The 14,504-nt window shown below is 42.5% G+C and overlaps 1 protein-coding gene across 7 annotated transcripts in view; it reads right to left on the bottom strand.

Annotated features, from left to right (window-relative positions):
• Window positions 1-391: 391 nt before the first annotated feature.
• The window catches only part of CSPP1 (centrosome and spindle pole associated protein 1), a 62,971-nt gene continuing 48,858 nt past the window's right edge, over window positions 392-14,504 (bottom strand). For 5 of the 7 annotated variants that reach the window (XM_061996094.1, XM_061996092.1, XM_061996098.1 and 2 more), the window contains 8 exons: window positions 12,687-12,807; window positions 11,716-11,864; window positions 11,077-11,217; window positions 6,940-6,980; window positions 5,661-5,724; window positions 5,167-5,285; window positions 4,848-4,998; window positions 392-1,225 (listed from right to left, as the gene is read on the bottom strand). In XM_061996094.1, the coding sequence (XP_061852078.1) occupies window positions 981-1,225; window positions 4,848-4,998; window positions 5,167-5,285; window positions 5,661-5,724; window positions 6,940-6,980; window positions 11,077-11,217; window positions 11,716-11,864; window positions 12,687-12,807 (1,031 nt within the window). In that variant the 3' untranslated portion in view covers window positions 392-980. The remainder of the gene's footprint in view (window positions 1,226-4,847; window positions 4,999-5,166; window positions 5,286-5,660; window positions 5,725-6,939; window positions 6,981-11,076; window positions 11,218-11,715; window positions 11,865-12,686; window positions 12,808-14,504) is intronic. The other 2 variants (XM_061996096.1, XM_061996095.1) reach the window with 2 other exon arrangements.

Below are 14,504 nucleotides of genomic sequence, written 5' to 3'. Positions count from 1 at the left end.
TCAATCCCTGAGGCAGCACAGTGCTGCCTTTGAGCAGGTGCACAGGAGGGACACAGGCACCATTTCACTAAAAATCCATTTTTACAGTTTGTTTTGGTTTCATCACTAGTTTTTGTTTGCTGGTCAAGCTTTGGCCTCTGAGAGGGAATTCCTAACCAAGAGGAAAGTCACAAGCCTTTCCCTCACTTCACCTTGGTGTTTCGGTTGTCTGAACACCTAAAATCTTGCTTCCATCAGCACATCCATCTTTCTGAAGCTGTGTGCTTTCCAGCAGCAACTTCTCTGTGCGTTCCTTCTGTTTTGAAGCCAGACATAAGGTTTGAGTTTGTTCCCATGTACCCGTAAGCTGACGCAACTGACAGATGAAGAAAACTGAAGGCTGCTTCCACAGTTTCAGTAACAAAATAATTTATTAACTCTTAAATCAAATCCATAAATTAAATATATGCAACACTATCTGTATTTCCAGCACGTAACAAGTTAGGGAACACAAGGTACATTGCTAATAGTCGCTGTTCTCTGACACTGCTCAGCTTTCATGCAGGATCACACTCATCCCTGTATGAAAAGCCAGGGCCCTGCTCCATGGTATTTGCTCTTTTGGTAAAAGCTCAAACTGCACCTCTGCTGTTGGGTTACTCTATTTCCAGACAGGTTTGGAGTTTGACTATGAACAAAGCTGAAAATTAACTATGATTTAATATCAAATTCACACACACACACACACCACAGAAACTGTGTAAGTCCCGATCCAAGGCCAAAACTGAACTTGTAGAGAAAGTGCAAAAAGCGCCAAGCTCTTCCCCACCTTCCCATACCCCATAACATGAAACCTCCCTCCTCCCGCCTTCTGGCAATTATTGCTATTTTTAACTCTACACCTGGCTCCACACTATGTACAGGGACGAGAAGTAGCCCGAGGAGAGGCCCTGGGAAGTGCAGTAGTGCTGAAGCATCCCTCGGCTGGAGCTGCTGCCGGCTCAGCCGTGGGCGGTGGAAAGGCTGTGCCGGCCCCGGGGCTGCACAGGGCTGGGGGAGAGGGTGGCGGGGCTGGCCGGCTCAGCCAGGAAGCGCTGCAGGGTCTCCGAGGTGCCGGGTCGCAGCCAGGGCTCAGTTGCCAGTGTGTCGTTGGAGCTGGGCCGTCTGCTGGAGCTGGGCCGTCGGCTGCCGCCGGACGCAGAGCGTCGCACCAGGGCCTCCCCTCCGCCCACCCTGACCTCATCACCTGAGAGAAAGGAGGGCAACACACAGGTAGGAAAGGCAACAAACACCTTTGCACTTAGGCTTCCGATCACTCCCCACTCTGCTCTTACTCGTTCAATAGGCAGTCACGTGTATCTAATACATTGCACAGTTGTAGTGTGGATTATCAAAGAACATGAATTTTTATGAGACCCTTTTGTATTTATAGCTCTGAATGGATCATTGCTCTGGGCGTTTCATTCCTTGGATTCACAGCATTTAATTTTTGCATAAATTACACCAAACCCCTACACCGACAGAGGCTGCAAATGGCAGTGCTTTCCTCTTTACAACCGAGTCATGTACAGGAGGAGGTTCTGGTTTGTTGGGAGCTCTTCAAGAGGGGCAGAAAAATGCTGAGAGGCTCTGGATTAGGAGAAAAGACCTGCAGATTTTTGCAGAAACATACAACTGCAGCAAACCAGAAAAGAATTGGATATTATTCAGTGATGAAATATCTCACTTAAATTACTTGATGCTTATGAATTGCTTAAGAATTTGGATGATTTTTTTTCCAAACTTCAGGTTGTTATTGAAGGAGGGGGAGGCTTTTTAAAATTTCGTTTTTAACCAAAGCTGCTGTGAAGCTTCTCGTTACAAGCTGAAAGCTGACAGCCCAGGCACAGGGGTGAGAACGCAGGTGCTGCAGAAGCAGCAGCAGAGAGGAGAGATGGGAAGGAGAGGACAGAGGCAGCACCCTGTTCATTTGCTCCCTGTTCATTGGGAGCAAAAGCTGACATTTCCTTGCAGTGCCTGTGGCAGGACACAGGTTCTAAAGCAAAATGTCAAATATTGTTTGTTCAAAAATAACCTGGCAGTGAAGGCCCTGGCGCCATCACCCCGTGCAGACAGGGATCAGCACAGCCCCTGAGTCTTCTCCACCTGGTTAAACCACAACTCCCTGGTAATGCGAGGAGCAGCGTACACATCCCTCCCTCTTTTGCCTCAGGCTTGGTTTAAAGCTGGCAGCGTGAACCTCTCTTGGCTCTAAATCCTGGATCTCCCGTGAGCTGGAACCCACAGTTTTTAGACAAGTAAGTTAAGGTGGAATTAACAACAGTACAGGTCAAGAAAAGTCAATACCTGACAGAAGTTACATTTTCTCTCTGCTACTTTTTAAAGAGATACATAGAACAATAAGAAGAAGTATTTGTTTAGAGACAAACTGGGACATCAGGCCAGTCAGCTGCACTTTCCCAAGTTTACCTAGGACTGCCTTCAAAGACAAAAAGCCATTGGGTCCTCAAGCATGCTGCTCTTAGTCCACAATACAACATCAGACTCACTTGGTGCTGCTTCTAGAAAGCACAACAGATTGGCTAAAGTACAAAACTTGCCTCAGCATAAATTTCCACGCTTTGTGCACTTCATAAAAGTCTGTTCTTAATTGGGCCACGTTTAAAACATTTCCTTTGAAGCTGCTATATGATAATTCACAGTTTGTATCTGGGGCCTGGGGATAAGCAGACCTCTTTCCTTCTCATGAACAAGTGGTTTCAAGTTAGTTTTGAGTGTGCCTGGACTCCTGCTAAAGGCTGGCTGCAGCAGCTCGTGCCCAAGCTGGGAACAGGCCCCTTGCCCATCTTGCAGTGAAGAGTGGGATTGCATCTTCTGCAGGGGGGTTGGACTAGATGATCTCTAAAGGTCCCTTCCAACCCCTACCATTCTATGATTCTATGATCTGCCAGCACTTGCCAGAGCCATGCAGCAGTGCGTGGCAGGCTCCAGTACTCCCCTCCCTACATGCTCTGAGGAATCGAGTCCCTCACCAGGCCCAGGCCCTTCAGTCCTTGGCTTGCACAGACTTCATCACCCAAAGCACTCACTGAGGCAGTGCTGCTGGGAACAGGTTTTTTGGATAGGTGAAAACAGAGGAGGCAGCCTGGCTGCAGTAGACACTAATTTTCCAACTAAGAAACAATGAGCGGCTTTAGGATTCTCACAGCAGTCCCGAAAAGGAAACTGAACTGCTGTGAACAGAGCCCTCCTTACTGTGCCAGCAGGATCAGTTCTTAATATTTTTCAAAGCCTGTAAATTGTCACTTCCCAGTCACCTAAAGGGAAGATGCCCAGTTTAGAGGTCTGTAGTTATGTATCCAAGTTGTTTCCTCCCAGCAGCATCTCTGAGGGTGGAGGAGAAATAACAGTCCTAGCTGTTAGGAAAGCAACAGGATGCCACAAGGGTTCTGTCAAACTGCTATGGAGTAAAACAACTTGCCTTCACTCTTTTTTGTTTGTAATGTCATGAGTATGAGAGAACAGCAGTGCAGTCCTAACACCCTGAGCAAAAGGATCTCTCCTTACATTTTGAAGAGGAACACATGCTCAGGATGAGTGATGATCCCCATGTGTTGCAAAGAACAAGCTACATACAGACATAAATATATACACATATATGTGTGTGTGTGTGTGTGTGTGTGTGTGTATATACACACACATAGAAAAACTATATATGAAGGCCAAAGTTCTGGAGCCCACGACAAACAGAAAGCCAACAAAAGTGTAGTTCACATAATATCAGCTGAAATTCTAAAAGAGGTGAGACACAACAAGGGCAGAGAAGTAAAAGAAGTTTCTGTAGCAAAAACAGGTGGAGTAGAATTGGTAAAGCATTTGTTTAGATTATAGAAGAAATGAATATGAATAGAGGTGGAGGGGTTTTACTGACTTAAAAATCAAAGTGAGACGGTTAAAACGAATAAAAAAGGATGAAGTGCTTGTAAGAGCACCAATAGCAACAGAATCAGAAACAGTCAGCATCTATATTCTCATTAAGTTTATAAAAGGACACTGATACTGTAATTGCCTAGACAGCATAGCAACCACCTCCTCAAACCAGGGAGACTTCAGACTCACATGACAATCATTAGCACAAAGTGTATCTGCTGGGTCAGGATCTGTGTGAGAACTGCACAACCGTTACCAGTTGCCAGGAGTGGTACCCCCAGAGTGGCTCTATGCCAGGCAGGCGGCCTGGGGAGGTGCTCTGAGGTAACTCCCACAAGCCTGATGTCTTATGTTGTCACAAGACCCCCAAAGTAAATCCACGTGTGTGTATAGCGGAAGAGGTGTTGTTATCAACCTCAAACACTGAATCATCATCACCTATCCTAACAAATATAAAATCCAAATTAACTGGAAATTTAAGTACTTTACAGACAGTTTTTTGGCACATCTTCATGCTGACTCCTGGACCACAGACATCTGATTCCTAGGAATACCAGTGAACGCCCCCAGGCACCCCCATCAGCATCAGACACCTGGGAGTTTCTTTTCTTTCCACCCCTACTTCAGCTCTGCAGTGGGACGTCCACATCTGGCTGCCACCCACCACACATCCCAACATTAAAAGCAGGACAGGCCAAGGGTGAGCAGCTATCAGACAGCAATTACAGCATCCTTTCCTATTATCCTCCTCTAAACTTACTCTAAGAAGCTGGAGTTTTCTGGGCAACGTCTTGCACCTGCTACAGAGCTCTAGAAATAATTCCTGTGTGTGAGCCAGCTACTCACTGTTCAACTAGAGGCAGCCTATTGATAGTTGCTCCTTTAATTGCTATAATTACTTAGTATTCACTGCATCATCTCTACTACACAGAACATACCTAAGAGAGCAGGTTTCTGCTGGACCTCTGTCAGTCTGTACAGTCGTTCCTCATTCTTGCCTTTCAACTGATCAACATTGAGGCTGAAGTTGGAGTGCAAAGAGCAGCTGTCAGGCTGCAGCATTGGTGTTGGGCCCCGTGGAACATCCCCCTGTAGAAAATCCCAAAATGCACAGATCCTTCAGTTAAAAGCATCATTTTTAAAAGGGCAAACAGCTATACAAGTACACTTCCAGTATCTGTATCATCTGGCCTCTAAGGAACCAGAGCTGTCTGATGTCAGATCTGTGGGCTGCCTTATTTAAGCCAATGCAGTTACCACACATACAGCCTGCTCCAAAGCTCTCTGCTTCATTCGTCTCCTCTCCCTCGCTGAAGGGGGAAGCTGTGGTGATACACTGTCTCTTCCCAAGGCAGAAAACGTCTCCCCATTAGCACCTGGAAAAACGGTGAAATCATTTTCAGTGTTCAACCTCGCTTATGGCATTGCATATTCTACCACTGTAATACATTTGCTGACTGGGAAGAGGCTCCTCAACAAGGCTAAAACCCCTGTCAGAGCACAACGAGCCTCATGAGAAGATGTGAAGGGGGATGAAGCAGGTGAGTAGCAGCGTTAATTTTAGGTGTGACCTACACAAATGTATTGCAGTACAATTCCAGAAAGATCTGCATTTTCATTTGTGGGCATAACTTTGTAACACTTTACATGAAGCAGCACAGCTACATCCGCTGCAACCAGTGCAGAGAGCCACTGCGGGAGCGGCTGCTGCCCCTGCGCTCAGAGCGTGGTGGAGGCTGGGGCACACTCACCGATGAAAGCGCTGTCCGACTCCAAGAGGGAGGATTTCAGGAATTCATTCGAGTCGCTCCTGAGCTACAGAAGTGAAACAGAAGACATGCAAGATCAGATGCCTCAATATCTTTCTGGATCCAAATTGTAAGGCATGTAAAATAACTGCCAAGTTTCCACAAAGCAAATACCAGCTTATGCACCGTTCACAGCTATTAAAAAGCAAACAAAAAGTACATTTTAAAATAACTGGTGTTCTCCTTAAGCATCAGGGGTTTGGGGTTTTTTTTACTTTTCTGAGGTAATCCCATTTGCTGAAATTGCCTACACATGGCAACTGCTGCCTGCAGTGTCTTGCAAAACAGAAGTTTCCATCAGGACATAACATCCTTGTCACTCTGCTTGAGTATCAGAACAGGTTTGTATGAAATGCTGATCAAATGAAGAACTATTCCCTGTGTTTCACTTATCTCACCACACACAATCTTTCATATTAAAGCATCAGAACAACAAATTTCTTCATGGTAATGACAAGCACCAAGGGTAATCTTCTAGTGCACTGCATAGTTGCAACTTTTTGTTACAGAAATTCTGATATGAAATAATTTATGTTGGAAGCCATTCTGAAATGGAAGCAGTGGGAATTATCAGAGGAAACAGAAAACAAGATTTTAATGCAAAGCATTGCTTTGAAGAAGAATTTCAGGCAATCAATTACAACTATAAAATGCATTAAGATGATTTTTTTTAAGGGAAAAAAGGTTTGTTTCTGTATGTTGTTACAGTATTACCCTTGAGGCTAATGGCTTCGCTTTTGCAGTCTTCCATTTTGTGTGGTTTCACATCTCCATGAGACACAACTGAACTCTGTTATTCTGCAGTTTGGATTAGTGTGGAATTCCAATTTGATAGCACTTCATTTGGCTCTTTTCAGCAAGTCACAAACTAAACGTCCCATTTCAGACCACAGATCTAATTATCGACTGGCCACATGCATGACTTCAGCCACAATTCCGAGCAACTGTTCCTGGCTTGGCTTCTTCCACTAATGCCCACCTCCAATCTAACACCATATGAATACAAAATAGGTACCAATGAATATAAAAATCAACAATCTCTCTATATAAAGATTAACGACTTGTATAGCAAGTTTAAAGCACCTGTTATTGTACTGACGAGCAAGAAAAGTAAATAAGCTTGCTGTCTTGTTACTTAAGTGTAACTCCTTTCTCCAAACCTGATGGTTCTCACACTGGAAAAAGGCAAAGTAGTATAACACAACCACTGGCTTATTCTTACCAGTCCCGTCGTTTGCGGATTCCCACCAGACACAGGATCATCTTGATCGTAAAAGCCACATAGATAAGGGACAAAATGACATTGACATGAAAACAGTTAATGCTAACATATAGTAGGACTTTTATCAGCATATTATTTTAAAAACTTAAGACCCCTATGCATTGCTTCTTTGAAAGTACACACACTGATGGAAGTTGAAAACACTTGAATGCGCCGTTCCTGCCAATCTGCTGAATGTGCTGCTTCTAAGGACACTGAGCATGTGCAAGCCCTTCTGGAGACTGGGCTCATCGGTCTCTTCCAAAGAGCAGACACACTTTTCACACTAAAACCATATCATTCATTGCTAATAACAACCAGTTGTTTGCCGTGTTGTTCAAAACCTGATTTGTTACCCACTAACAGCAAACATTAACTATCCCTGTGAATATTGAAAAGATATCTGTTTTTTTAAGAAGATATAAACACACTCCATTAAATGCTAAAATTGCACTAAATTGTGCCAAATTCCAAGAAAGCCTGTACTGCAACTGTCAGAACTACTTTTGTGTGACGTTTACAACAATAATATAAACACTTGTTATATAAAGGACACGTCCAAGTGTTTCATGAATGATGCAAACCCACAAACTGATGTGTTTTAAGCCATCAAAGCAACACATTAGAAGGCAGAAGACTGTTTCATGAACACTTGGTTTCTCACTTTTACCCTCTTACAGTCCATTGAGACCATAAGATCTTTACTATTTGAATTACTGCATCTTAAACAATATCCAGCCAGGAAATCATCATATGTTCTGCACATCACTGAATCCTAATGCAACTGGAGCATGGTACTCAGAAAACACAGGTTAAGTAACCTGTGGTGAAAAAGCATTTAGACAGAAACCTGCTTTCCAAAGTGTATCCAAGAACAAAAACCCAATGGCCCTCTTCCTATAATAAAGCTTACCCTCCCTTCCCTTGCATAAGCATCTTGGTTTTCTCGCCATCATCTTCACATATTAGATGTTCCAGGTCACGTATTTTTTTTACATTTAAAACAGTTGTGAATTAAAAGAGTGGAAGGTAACGGTATTCATCAACCCAGTGGCTGCTAGTGCTAAACTGCAATGCCTTAAACTCTGTCTGAACTCTGCAGCCAGGATACACAAAAAAAACAATAATGGAGAGAAATCTAATGTATTGATTTTTGTCTCAACTTGCTATGAATTGAGTAGGCAATCAAACCAATACTGTATCAAACTTCAGAAATTGGAGAAACAGAAATGTATTGACTCTTCCATAATTAGGGATCACCTGAGCCATGTGTTTCCTGTACCCACTTTGTTTTTTGCCATTCTTTTTAGCAGTCTATCAAGAACGAGATGGGTGGAGTCAGGAGCCTCACTTATCTGTAGTGAAGCTCAACATTACACCACTTTTGCAGTTAGAAAACCTCATGGATACTCAAAAAAAAAGAGATTTGTTATATATTCTAGACATCAGTTTGCCAGGAATAGGTATGTTTGTGCAGCTAAACAATCATATCTATACCAACAGAACTCAAGCCTAATAATGCTGTCCCCTAGGTGAGACATCAAGAGCCAAACTGACTAGCAAGAAGGATGCTGTGTCAGACAGAATAAACTCTGTTAGATGAGATCAGCTCTTTTGGCTTCTGGCAGGGAGTGTTCGCAGCTTTTAAAGAGAGGCTGAGAAGATAAACAAGACAGCAATCATTTCACAGAGGAAAGCAACTGTCTAAGGATAAAAACCTCAGCTCTGGAGAGCAGAGAGAACCATCCTGGAAGTTCATCTAACAATGATGCCGCAAACACTGAAAATACAGAGAAGTACACTTGAAGTTACTCTTCTTATTTGGTTTAAGTCTTCAGATTATATATTTGCTAAGATATTTTTTATTTCTCACATCTCTGTCTAGCAAACTTCTTCAGCCTGTCACTGACCTTCTGTCTCGCACCAAATCCCACAGCACGTGAGCTGTCACTCGTCTTGCACTGACAACCAGCCTGTGCCTGGAACGCTCCTCCAGTCAGGCAGAGCCCAGCACTGCAGCACGACATCAACCTGCTCCTCTGCTTCCTATCCCCCAAAATCATAAGCATCTAGAAGGCTGCTTATAAATGAGGCAAAAGACTGCCTTATTTATGTGGACACAGCAAGCAGTTTTAAAATTGGGATATTTTAAAAAAGCCAATAATTTCTCAGGTTGCAGCTCCATTAATAGTCCACAAATTTCTGTTGTGCACAAAGAGGTAAAAAAACCCAGAAACAATCAGAGAGAAAGCTGTATATAAAGCAATGTAAGGCAAAGAACACACATCTAGTGTGGGAAGGCAGGTAAAGCCTTTGCCACTTCAGCCTATAATACAACATTTTGCCCACGATACAAAAATACATATTGCTTGAATTAATCTTTCATTCTGCCTTAAACCAGACAGCAAAACCACTCATCTGTTTTCAGTCAGATGATGATGAACTTGTCTCTGAGGAAAATGAACTGGAAATAGATACATGGCAACTAATTTATTCTCTTGCTCAGTACACAGTGACAGACTATGGAGTTAAATGATGCTGTAAAGCAGTAGGAGAGAGAAAAAGAGGGAGGAAAAGCTGCTCAAGGATCTATGAGAATCACTGGAAAATCATTTTTAACATCAGCTGCTTTCATACCAACTAATCTAAATTGTCCAAGGAAATGCCTCTTTAGGTTAAAAGTGCATTATGCATTTAGCATTCACATCTGTCCAAAATGACTGAAAATTAATGAAAAAGGCAAATTTGCTTTCTAGCTGGTGGAGGTTCTTCTCCAGTCAACATTAATTTCAAGCTTCCTCAGACTGGCCAATTGAAAAACATTCTAATGGCAGAAAAACAAAGGCTCTTGAACATCAGCACATCTGTCCAAGATGGAATAAGAATCATTTAACTTGATAACAAATCAGGTTAATTTTCCTCAAGGTCAGTCTGTTTTGCCTGCAATAACAACTGATAAGCAACCTCCCTGTCTGTATCTTGGTCAACAAGTATTCCTCTCCCAGTTTCCCCCATCTCACCAAGGGTCATGAATGAGGGGACACAGGCAGGGGAACAGCTGGGTTGGGGTCTGGCTGCTCCTCAAGGCAAACCCACCACAGAAGTAGTTACTTGCTCATCAAAAATGTAGTTAGGCCAGTCTGAATTACAAACACTTTTCTGAGACATTTGTATCTTAGCACTCCAAACTGAGTTCATTCAGTTGCAACTGTAACTTTTCAAAAAGTTGGTGGAATTGTCATGATTTTATTTTTAAATGACATCTAAAATAGACTGAGATACTGCTCATGCATGACTGCTCATAAAAGGTATGTGAATGAACGTGACATTTGGAATTAAGTGCAGCATGCAAAAAGGGGCCTTTCACTGCATCTGCTATATGGAACTGAAATATTTCATGATGTTACGATGGTAATATTTTACTATATTAGCATGATCCCTATTAAGTGATACAATCAACACTTTCATTCTGGAACTTCAAACTGGTGATGATACCTTCCATGTGGTTTCTAAAGCAAAGCCTGTTCACAGATACAGATTTCTGAATTGTTGACACAGTCAGCCCAAGACTATGGAAATAAAAGAAATTTCATCCATTTAAGGGAGACCAAGGTGAAGACACATTGGCTGCATTTTAACCAATTCACAGCTCAAAACCATCTACTTCCTCAGTGAGAACTGAAGCAATGCCACAAGGAATCTACTTACTAACATTTTTATCAGAAATCAGCTGGAGAGTTTTACTGCTCTGTAGTTTGCTCTGTAGTTTGCTTTAAGAAACAATAACCAAACTACTTCTCTGTTGCATTTTTTCTAAGTATGAGGCACTGGTTAAATTGCTTTCAAAGAACTAGAGAAATACAGTCACAGTAATTAAAAAAAACCAAAAAGGCATTCCACTTTTTGATGCTCTACACGACGACAGAATTTCAGCATTCCGTGGTTTTACTGTTTTGTGCTGCAGTACTGACACTGAACTTCTATGTAGTAAAAGTAGAGCTGGTGGTCTTTAATTCTTAGAAATAAATAAATAAATAAATAAATAAATAAAGCCATCTCAAAATCCATGGAAATTACCTTGGACCATTCATTCCTTACCTTCTATTTCTCTCCCCATTCTCATTCTGTCAAGCTTCTTCCGCTGCTCCCTCAACAGCGCCTGCTGTTGAATGTCTAGAGTCTGGTCATCTTTTGGAGGATCAGGATACATGTGCCTCAAGCCCATCCGTGTTTCAGAATCTAGAGCAAAGATACAAAATTTTCATTTTTCCTTAAACCAGCTTTTCTGAAAACTATTTTTAAAGAACTAGCTGCAGATAACAAAGTCATGACAGCGGCCAAGAGGATGAGCCACTTTAGCAATGACTTGATAATTACTAATTTCTTTTTCTGGAAAAGGAGAAGCAGAAAGTTACACAGAATCATGTTTTGTTGGTGGGTAATCAAATTCACTGTACTTTTCAGCAACATCAAAATATCAAATGCATAAGAAGTTTGAGCAGGAAGGACTGGAAGCTAGGCAAGTGCTCTGAGTCATCACTCATCATTACAATGCCATGAATTGTGTGCACTTGTAGAAATGGTCACACAGGGAGATAGACGTCCCCAGCGTATGGGCGGCAGCCCTAAGAGGCTAGTTTTTATTTTTGCTTTTAAATCCAGGTTAGCATGGAAGATGGAGGAAAAGAACAGATGTTTTACTACCTTTTCTCATCAATAATCAGGAGATCTACTTGCCTTTGTATTTAAGTTCATTAAATTCCCAGATATTGCGCTTATTGATGGGATCTTGTGTCTTCTTTGACGAAGGGCGTCTCACTGGAGCCTGCAGACGAAGCCTGGCCATCTCAAACACATCCCTTGGGTTGTTCTTCTCCCTCCTCCTGCTTGAAATGTTTGTAAAAGAAGCAGAGTATCATAGAATCACAGAATGGTAGGGTTGGAAGGGACCTTCAGAGATCATCTAGTCCAATCCCCCTGCAGAAGCAGGTTCACCTAGATCAGGTCACATAGGAACATGTCCAGACGGCTAATCAGTATCATTTAATGCTGCCATATTAATGATTTGGAGGGAAATGTAATACTGATAAAGCTCACATCTTTTATCCTTAACTAAAGCTATCAAAGCAGGAAAATAAATTTGAAAGCAATGACACTGTGTATTGGGGTATAAAAAGAGTTAACCTGATTAAAAAAAAACCCTTCACACTTTAAGGAGTGGAACTAAGACTGAAGCTCTGACAAGCCTCTTCCAACTAATGGGTATGATTAATCAATACATTGTCCAAGTAAACCAATTTCTTTTAAATACAAAGGCCACAGTTTTCAATAAGAAAGCAAGCACTACCACAGCACTGTGCTACTGACAAGCATGCTCACCAGCAATACTGCTGCAGTTCACAGGCACAAATTGTGCCCTCGGAAAACAGATCATGAGATAAAATTCTGCCTTAGACATCTGTTTTGGGTCACTTTTCAAGACAGAGTATCGCAGCTTCCAACATTAGCAGTACAGACATTTGTATGCTAAGCTTTAGTAAGTTTCTTGGAAAAAAACCCACACACAACAGGAAAAACTAAGATACACAAGTTCTATCTTTTTATTTTCATTTCCCCCATGTATATTAGAGAATATTAACTACTAATAGACAGTAGCTCCGAGTTCCTGTGCAAAATCTAACTGTTAAAGCCAAAGACAAAATTCTTACCGTGTAACTGGTACATCATCATCACTGGTCCCATTTAGCAGCTGTTCCTGCAGCCGCCTCTCTTCGTTAAGAAGCTGCTTCCTCAGCTCTGATAATTCATTTATCACATTCTTTCTTTCCTCTGGAATCAAACATGAGTAATTTAAAGAGTGCCAGAGACACTTTTCTGCCTATTTCATACATCTAAGGTGAGGGGGGCAAACAAAAAAGAGATCATGAACTGTTAATTGAAACAAGGATTATACAGATACAAGAACTGCAGCATTTGAGGTTCAACCTAATGAGCTTCAACAAGGACAAGTGCAGAGTCCTGCATCTGGGAAGGAACAACCCCATGCACCAGTACAGGCTGCGGGTCGAACTGCTGAAAAGCAGCTCTGCAGAGAGAGACCTGGGAGTCCTGATTGATAATAAACTAACCATGAGCCAGCAATGTGCCCTCGTGGCCAAGGAGGCCAATGGCATCCTGGGATGCATCAACAACAGTGTGGCCAGCAGGTCAAGGGAGGTTCTTCTCCCTCTCTACTCTGCCCTGGTGAGGCCTCATCTGGAGTCCTGTGTCCACTTCTGGGTTCCCAAGCTCAAGAGGGACAGAGAACTTCTGGAGAGAGTCCAGCGCAGGGCCACCAAGATGATCAGGGGACTGGAACATCTTTCATATGAGGAAAGGCTGCGGGAACTGGGGCTGTTTAGTCTCGAGGAGACTGAGGGGAGATCTTATTAATATTTATGAATATCTAAATGGTGGATGGCAGGAGATTGGGGCAGCCCTTTTTTCAATGGTATCTCGCAACAAGACAAGGGGTAATGGGATGAAGCTGGAACACAAAAAGTTCCATTTAAATATAAGAAAAAACGATTTCACTGTGAGGGTGATGGAGCCCTGGCACAGGCTGCCCAGGGAGGGTGTGGAGTCTCCTTCCTTGGAGATCTTCAAGACCTGCCTGGACACATTCCTCTGTGACCTGATCTAGGTTGACCTGCTTCTGCAGGAGGGTTGGACTAGATAATCTCTAAAGGTCCCTTCCAACCCCTACCATTCTATGATACACTAGAAATTAGGTCAGAGCTTGTATTTAGAGACATGGACCAGATTCCCTGAACAGCAGAAAGCATAAAAACTTCAATGGAAATGTTCTGCTGCAATTAGAAAGGAAAAAGCTATGAAATATCAGCAATTGGGTGCTGCCAGTAAACAGCATTATTTTGAAACTAGCAAATCTACACAGTTCTCTCTGCCCCAGAGGCAGCCAACAGTAACTGAGGTGATACCAGCAAGAACACAACCTCATTTCTGTTTCTTGACTCAAAAGCAGGCTATTTGCTGGCATCAGTACTTATTTTTAGTACATGCTGATGTTGACTTTGTAGACCTACTTTGGGTCTAAGCTGGTTTTTGTGTCAGAACAGCATTCCTTCACATGCTAGAAAGGTTTCATAAATTCCTTACTTTCCAAATAACACACTTAACAATTTGATATTTTACAGACTTTTAGTCTGTGTCCAGAGCAAGTAGCTTAAATCATAGAATCATAGAACGGTAGGGGTTGGAAGGGACTTTTAGAGATCATCTAGTCCAACCTCCCTGCAGAAGCAGGTCCACCTAGATCAAGTTGCACAGGAACGCGTCCAGGTCTTGAAGACGTCCAAGGAAGGAGCCTCCACAAATCCTGTGACCTGTGATCGTGAAGATGCTGAGTCTATCGACCTCCAAAAGCCACATGAAAAACCAATCTGACTTTCATTTAGTGGAAGAGACGTTAACTCCCCAGAACAGATCCAGGTACTGACTGCTGGGGGTAAGCATTTATAGGACAT

The sequence above is a fragment of the Colius striatus genome, chromosome 4 (genome assembly GCF_028858725.1).
Source record: "Colius striatus isolate bColStr4 chromosome 4, bColStr4.1.hap1, whole genome shotgun sequence".
NCBI lineage: Eukaryota > Metazoa > Chordata > Aves > Coliiformes > Coliidae > Colius > Colius striatus.
This window is presented reverse-complemented; position numbering and strand designations above follow the sequence as displayed.